Source organism: Motacilla alba, chromosome 20 (assembly GCF_015832195.1).
Source record: "Motacilla alba alba isolate MOTALB_02 chromosome 20, Motacilla_alba_V1.0_pri, whole genome shotgun sequence".
NCBI lineage: Eukaryota > Metazoa > Chordata > Aves > Passeriformes > Motacillidae > Motacilla > Motacilla alba.
Window position 1 is genome coordinate 2829629 of NC_052035.1, and position 8079 is coordinate 2837707.

Genomic DNA, 8079 nt, shown 5'->3' on the forward strand with positions numbered 1-8079 from the left:
AGCAGGGAGGGAAGGGAGAACAGCAGCAGGACATGAACCTGAGAACAAAATAATTAAAATGTTACAAAAACTGGCAGAGGGATGTGGTGGCATCCACCAAAAGTGGAACAAGAAGCAAGTGCCCCTGCAAGTGCATTTAAAGTTTAAATCAGCCCAGAAGTGAGCTGGCACAGGGGAGGGTTGGACAATCAGCAGGGCAATAATTAGCAGAATTAAGGAACACTGCAACGTTCCCCAGGGCTGCTGAGAGCAGAGGAGATGCCTCAAGGCACGGCTTCCCTGCCAAGGTGCTTGCTTGGGGTTGTCACATCACCAACACATTTCTCACCTCCATCCAAAACTCCTCAAAATAAGCATGGAGAATCACCCGAGCTTGGAGACAATGAAGAACAACCTGGATACTTTCCCAGAGCTCAGAGGAGCTTCAGCCTTAAACACTGCAGGAAGGTAGTCCATTCATCATTCCCAGCTTCTTCCCACCTTTATCCCCTGCTGCTTCTGCAGCATGGATGAGAGCAGATCAAATTTAAAAGTCAAACTCTTCCCGTGTGCAGCTGCTCTGAGTTCTCCCTTCTAGCTTGGTGTAAGAAGTCTCCATGGCTCCCTGAACCTTTGGATGTTAAATAGGAAAATGGGGAGAGGCTTCCACTCCTCAAGCTCTGCTCGAGAAGCCTCCTCTTTTCAAGCAGAGCTTTAGCAGCTGCCACAGGAAGGGCCTTTCAGCCTGTGGCAGCTCTTCTGCTACAGTCTCTGTCACCTTTTTGGAGGCTTTTTTAGCTTTACAGGTGCTGGGCTGTTCATCACCAGCTCCAGCACAGGGAGATTCCAGCCACACACAGCACTGGAGTTCCCAGAGGGGCCCAGGAGCTGTGGGCTCAGGCAGCCAGGAATGGTCTCAGTATATAGATTTAATGGCCATGCAAGAACACATCCCTCTGATCCATGGGCAGGAGCAGCAGGATTTGCTGGGCTAAGCACTATGTTAGCATAATTCAGATGTGCTGCACGGACAAATCAATATCAAGTGTGGGAATGCCCAGATATTCCTTAAAATTCCCTTTTATAATAAAGTTTACATATATATTATAAAGTTTATATTATAAATATATATATATAATATAAAGTTTAAATTTCAGGCATTCCTAGGTGGTAAGGGACAACTTTGATATTGAGAGGAATGGCAGATTTGTCTTTCCAAACAAGCTGTGGGTTTGCTGGTACATAAAACCAGCACTGAGAGATAAAAGAAACAATGGGAAGGATTCCACTGATTGATGAATGGAAAAAGATATTTGCTTTTACAAATAAAATGTATGTTTGCTGATAAATGAAATTAGACATTGAAAGCTGGAAGAAACAATGGGGAAAAACCCCTAAATTCCATAAGAATTAACAATCAAAAGGGAGGGTTATACATTAGAGGGAAATCTCTGGTATCAGGCGTTCTGGGAAGTCTGAACCTCCCGAGTACCTCAGCCATGGGGAAAGAGAGAAGGGAAATGTGGCTGGGAAATTGGGATAAAAAGGAGGCTGCGTCCTCCAGAAATTGGAGGGACCCCAGGGGAATGCCCCGTGGCCTCTGCCTTTATTGGAATAAAGTAAGAGGACTCCTCTGTCTCCTTTTTGGACATAAACCTCTGGTGTTTGTGGATTAATTTTCCTAACACTATGAAGAGGACAGCACAAACACAGTTTATTTCCCACCAAGCAGCAGGACTGGCTCCAATATCCCCAGTTCCCACTCTCCGAGTCCAGCAGGAGTTACAGGAGACCGAGCTGCTGAGCCTTTTTCCAGAGAGAATTCCCTCTGCAGCTGAGAGCTCACAGTGCAGGGACGACCCTGCAATTCCTCTCTCACATCTCAGCATCACCTCAGCCTGGCAACTTAAGCTGCCTGGTTATTTTGCCTTCTGCACAAACTGGTTGCTACAGGAGGAAGACCCTTGTCTGGTATGTGCTGAGCTCAGGGAATCAGGACCCAAACCTTTCCTTCATGAGGGGGTTGTGTGACATGAAGGAATAATTGCTGCCCAAACCCAGAGCCCACACGCTGCTGCCTCAGCACAAAGCCTTTACACACAGGGCTGAGGATGAGGAGTGCTGCTGGAAAAGTGGAAAAGTGGTCACTTTTATGTGAGAGAGGAGCAAGTTCCACCTCTTCAAACCTGCATTCACCACTCACAAAGAAAGCCCCATCTCCAGTCCCTGTCTGACCCCCATGAAACAACTTTAATTACCTTGGAAAAAAAAACTCTGGAAGAAGCAGTACTCACATGAGTACAGATTCCACTTGTGGTCTTGAAGACAGAGGGATGAGAGGCCAGGAGCTTTTCCTCTCAAAGTCCCACAGGCACCTGGTCCATCAGCCCAACCCACAGCATTGCCTGGCCAGTCTGAAGGCTTTGGGCTCCCCAGCCTCTTCCAAAAGGAAGTCTGAGCTCCCCAGAAACCCTGTGCTGGCAGCAGGTGTCTATCACCTACAGCCTGGTGTCACTCATCAGAGGCCACAGCTCCCCCACCTCCCACCCCCCAAACCAACCTGCTGCAGGCAGCAGCAGGGAAATGCAGGGGGAGAATTTGGCCTCAGAGGAGCAATGCCAAGGGATGCCAGGGCTCTGACAGCTCTCCCAAGCACAGGGCAGTGCCAGCAGGGCACATATTTGCCTCCAGGCTTGGGTGAGAGAAGGAATTACAACTTCCAGGACAACATTGGTGCTCACCAGCTGTGATCCTTCCTGTTCAGCTCACTGCTCTTCCTGCACAGCAGAATTCCATCAAGGAAGAGGTGGAAGAGCACAGCTCACACCCACTGAGCAATCCTCCCAGTCTTCGTCCAAGAGAGACCCAAGACAGGGTTTTGTATGCAGCAGTTTTATTTTAAGCATTTCTGACCCTGTACAAGCAGCTTTTAGGAAGACAGTTCTTCACACTTTCCACTCACTGAGGGTTTAAAGCCAACAGCTGTTATTGCTTTAGCCTTTACATGGGGGTGCTGGAGGTGTCCAGGTGCCCAGCTCCTGCTGCCCCTGCCTCCTCCTGGGAGGATTGATCCTCCTCCTCCCTGGGGGAGAAGGGTCCCACCAGCCAGGACAGAGGAGTCTTGTTCTTCAGGTAATCCAGCAGCTCCTCCATGTACCCCTGAATCACAGCCAGCTCCCTCTGGCTCTGGGTCAGGACACTGCTGGACAAGTCCTGGAAGGAGTTTGCCTCTGAGAAAGCAGCATGCAGCTCCTTGATGGCACCCAGAGCCTGCTTCAGCTTGTCCTGCAGGCTGCAGGGAAGGCCCTGCATGGCAGCCACCAGCCCAGAGCAGGTGAGCTGCAGCTGCTGGCTGATCCTGCGTGCCATCAGCAGCGTCAGACACTCCATCTCCTGGGGGGAGGCAGGAAGGACACCATCAGGAATGAGGCACTCAGAAATCCAGGGGATGCCCAGAGCCCTTGGCCTCCCTCCCCAGGAGGTACCTCAGGCTCTGCAGGGCTTTTATCTCCACTCTCTTTGAGATACTGCCTACTCCAGTCCAGCCACATCTGCTGTAGTTTCTCCTGCCCCTCCTGAAGCTTTTGATTAAATCCTTGCTTAAACGCCTCAATCTGTGGCAGGGGAAGAGCAGAGAGCCAGGACGGATCAGCTGGGGAATTGCAAAGCTCCTCAGCGCAGCGAGGCAGCTGAGACGAGGCCGGGGCTTTGGTCCCCTCCTCCCAGGGGCTGTGCTCTACCTACCAGCCCGAGGATGCAGTGGAGCTGCGCCAGGGCCCCCTGCACGCCCTGCCAGACCGGCCTGATCCTGCCTGTGGAGCGCAGCGGGGCCAAGAGGCTCAGCTCCTCCGAGCCAGAGCCCCGGCGCACAGAGCGCTGCCGGGCCAGCACCGCCGCGCCCTCCTCACGCACCGTCCCCTGCGCTGGGGACACAGACACTGCCTGGGCCACAGGTGGCACAGCAACAGGCTCAGGAGAGCCCAGACCAGCAGCCAGGCACCCTCCAGTGAGGCCCTGGCACAGGGTGCCCAGAGCAGCTGTGGCTGCCCCTGGATCCCTGGCAGTGCCCAAGGCCAGGCTGAACAGGGCTGGGAGCAGCCTGGGACAGTGGAAGGTGTCCCTGCCATGGTGAGAAACCCAAAATGAGCTTTAAGGTGCCTTCCAACCCAAATCATTCTGGTGATAGTATAGGGATAAAATGTTTCTAAAATCATGGGATATTCAGGGGAGCTGGAAGGAAAGGCTGGGCCTGGTAGGCCCTGGGAAAATGTTGGGCTTTACTGGATCATGCGAAATTGCACCTGTATAATCATTTAATGACTATGATAAATGATATGACTGTTATATGATAAATGATATGATGGTTAAATGCAATGATTGTTTGGTAATTGGATATAATTATTGTTTAATCGTAACAAGAATGAGAAATTATGTTTGAGGGATTTGATGGAAATTACAAAAATACATGGTTGGATGAAATCAATGTACACAATAGAACAATAAGTTTAATAGTTAATATGTAGTTATATAACAATAAGGGTTCATTCCAAACCCATGTGGGAGTCAGATTTGGGTCTGTACGCCTAACACCCAGAGCTCTTCAATAAAAGCACCTGCATATAATCATTCTGTGATTCTGTGTTCCTGAATGCTAACACTGGGATTCTCCTCTTCCCATTATCCCCATTGCAGAGTAGTGGGGTGAGGAATGGGGCTGACCATCCCCAGTCCAACAGCTCCCACTTTCATGGCCACAGCCACCCTTTCCTTACCTAGCTCCTCCTTTCCAATGGGGAGAGAGTCACCTTCTGCTGTCCCCAGCGCAGCCTCTGCTCCACAGACACTCTTCTGTCCCCCTGCAGGCGCCAGCCCAGCAGCACTGGTCACTGCGGGTGTGGCAGCCCCCTCGCTGCCCTGCAGAGTCTCCCTGGTGACATCCAGCACCTCCAGCACTCTGCTGCTCACAGCCTCCTTCACCTCAGCCACTCTGGATGACAGCAACTCCTTTGTGTCAGAGAGAATCTGGGAAACAGGGGGAATGGCAGGTAACGGAGTGGGTTGTGTCTCACACTGAAATACTGAACTGCACTAAGAGGGCAAATAGCACAGTGTCAGTTCAGTGTTTACTCAGGTGTGTGAGCCTACATCACTCCCTGGCTTAGAAATCCCATAAAAACCAAACCCCTCTGCCTACCAGGGACAGCACAGCTTTTAATTCTTACCTGTTCTGCTGGCCTTGGAAGGAGTGGCAGCTTCTCCCCCAGTTTATCCAAACCCTTGGCAGCATACTCACTCGCTGCAGCAACTGAAGAGAGAACCAAAAAAAGTGTCAAAACGTGGTTTTCTGCACTTTCACCTCAAGTTCCACCTTGCAAAAATCAGTTTTAGGACAGTCAGCATCAGAGTCAATCCCTGACTCTCCCTCACACGGCTGGGATTAGGGCCCAGCTTCAGCCTGATTTATAAGCCATGGGCTGTCCTTGCACTATGGCAATGGAGAGGTGCATTTCCTCACCCCAGGATTCCTCCCAAGTGAGGAAGGAGCCAGAGAGCCCCTCCCAGGCAGGGATTTACCGTGGGGCTCCAGGGTGGCCAGCACAGGCTGCACACAGCTGGCCGTGGCCTCGGTCACACTCTGCACTCTCTTCTCTGCAGTGTCACACACAGACCTCAGGTAGGGGTGGCTCTCCTTGCTGGAGGCATAAGCTGCAGAAACCACGTCACAGGCAGAGCTCACCAGGCTCAGATTGGCCACCTCCTTCACTGCAGCCTGGAAGAGCAAAGAAAAGTGCAGCCACAAAGCTCCAAACGTGGCCCTGAGCAGTTCTGCCCTGGAATTCCCTCTTGGGGAGGAATTGTCACCAAATCACCTGGCCTACCTGAGGGAGAAACTCTTGCCTTGCTCACACACCTAATTAAATGCATAACTCAGCTGTGACGTGAGCTGGGGAGATTTGGCATGAATGAGTGTCCACCCCAGGAAAATTTTCTTCTAGCACAAAGAACAACCAAGTTTGGAGGTGACCTTAATTCTCCTGCCACATACCCATCTCCAATTTACCTGGAATGGCTGTTTCCAATAGCCATTTTCCAAATAATCCAATACCCCAAGAAAAGCTCCACCAGGCAGGACTGAGTTGGTTTTAAGCTGACAGACTTGGTCACAGGAGCAGAGCAAGAGCAGCAGATTTCAGGGAGGCTGAAACATTGCAGTCTCTACATGGGAGCCCTGCTTGCCAGGAGCCAGGATCTTGAGTTAGGGAAACATCTTTCCTAGCCAAGAACCAGCTAATTTTGCTGAGCCTAAGAGGTCACAGGGACTTCAGGTCCCCATCTTTGTCTGTGCTGTCTCCCAGAAGCTGCAGGGCACAGCCTGAGCAGAAGAAACTGCCTTTTTGGGGGGCTCAGCTCCCCTCAGCCACAGCAGGGCCACCTCCTCACCCTGCACCCCAGAGCTGCCACTCCTCACATCCCACAGGGAGCACCAACCTCCTGCTCCACCTCTGGGGAGCTCTGGACAGCCTCCTCCTTGTGGGGCACAGCAGAGGCCATGGCAGCTGGAACGCAAAGAACACCAAGGCTTTAGGGAAAGACCCCCCTCCAAGGGGACACTTCCCTCTAGGGCCATAAAAGAGAGAAGTTCTTTTATTGCCTGTCTAGGGGAAACCCCAAACCAACCTCATAGGAGGAGGTCTGTGCCATGTGCAAATCCACCCAGTTTCAAGTTTAAGTTCCAGGTGGTTTGTGATAATCAGAGGAACAAGGAGAGCATTCTTTCCTCACCCTAGAGACCAAATATTATGAATATATTTATATCAGAGACGGGCACAAGGTACTTCCTTCCTCTGATGCCTTAGGATTTGAGCTGTTCAATTTTCCATCTATTTGTGACCCTGCAGTTCTTTAGGGTATAACTCTAAACCCCACACACAGTGGGAGCTGCTGCTTTCCCAGTTTGGGCACACACAACAATTCCTCTCCAGGCCTGGCAGTCAAGGACACCTCACTGCCTCAGGCCCCAGAGATGGAAACAAAAGTGAGTTGTGGGGAGCAAACTTGGGATAAATGGCTTCATTAGCTGAAGATGTAATTGGCAGATTAACCCCCAATATGCAAATGGGCCAAACTTATAAAAGTGTGAAAACCACTGACCTGGGGTCCACTTTTGGGTGGACCTGGGGGGCTTTGCCTGCCCTGGATATACCTGAAGACCCCTGAATAAACATAGCTGCTTTTTTACCCTCTTATTTTTGCCAAGCCTGTGTTTTGAGGTAGCCTCAGAAAAGGCATCAGCTCCCCAGCAAGGCTTCAAGAAACTCTTGACTAAAAGAAACAACAGCAGCAGAACTAAAGGAAAACTGAGCTCAAGGGTCTGCCCTGCTGCTACCACACCCCAACACCTGAACATTCCCCCTGGAAACCCCAGAACAGCCCAATACCTGATAGAAGAGAACCAAGCACCAGCAGAAAAAACCCAAACACCCACCACACACCATCACCCCTCCTGCCTTTTTATGGTGCCTGGGATGGGCCAGGCGGGACCCTCAGGGACTGACAGCTCTGGGAAGCAGCAGGAAGGAGCCAGGCCCTGCACTGGCCAATTAGAGGGGAACAGGGCTGCTGGGGCTCATTAATTACTGTTAATTACTCTGGAGTTAGGCAGGTGCACCTTGCCCTGTGTGAAGCAGCTTTGCTTGGAGGCCTCCATTTCATCAGCAATGACTATGGGAATGTGTCTACTAAGTTTTCTGCTTTGTGATGTTACACACTTTTATTTAAACTATACACTGGTAATCTCAGTGCTGTTAATTAATTCTGGAGGTTTTCTTTATGGCTTTATGTTAAATACAGTATTTTGTTGTGGGTTTATGCTTTTCAGCACAGAAAGTTTTAAATTCTCAGCATCTAGGGTTCTAAGAGGAATGTGTGAAAGCAGTTTCCTATTCCTGCATAAATGATATTTCATGATTAATCATGTTCCTAAATTAGGGATGAGCAATGAGATTTCAGGTTATTTAAGGGGAATTTAATTTCTGACTTTGTCTGAGATGCCATGAGCCTTTGCCAAGCATGTTTAGTGCTCTCTGACCAGGTGTCTAC

At 50.5% G+C, this 8079-nt stretch overlaps 1 protein-coding gene across 1 annotated transcript; it reads right to left on the reverse strand.

Annotated features, from left to right (window-relative positions):
• Window positions 1-2870: 2870 nt before the first annotated feature.
• LOC119710189 (perilipin-3-like) lies at window positions 2871-6612 on the reverse strand. The gene is made up of 7 exons (XM_038158914.1): window positions 6469-6612; window positions 5554-5749; window positions 5202-5284; window positions 4752-5001; window positions 3724-3902; window positions 3465-3593; window positions 2871-3372 (listed from the first exon to the last, which is right to left on the reverse strand). The coding sequence occupies exons 1-7, from the start codon at window positions 6529-6531 to the stop codon at window positions 2980-2982; spliced, it is 1293 nt and encodes a 430-aa protein (XP_038014842.1). The 5' UTR covers window positions 6532-6612; the 3' UTR covers window positions 2871-2979.
• Between the last annotated feature and the right edge of the window lie 1467 nt (window positions 6613-8079).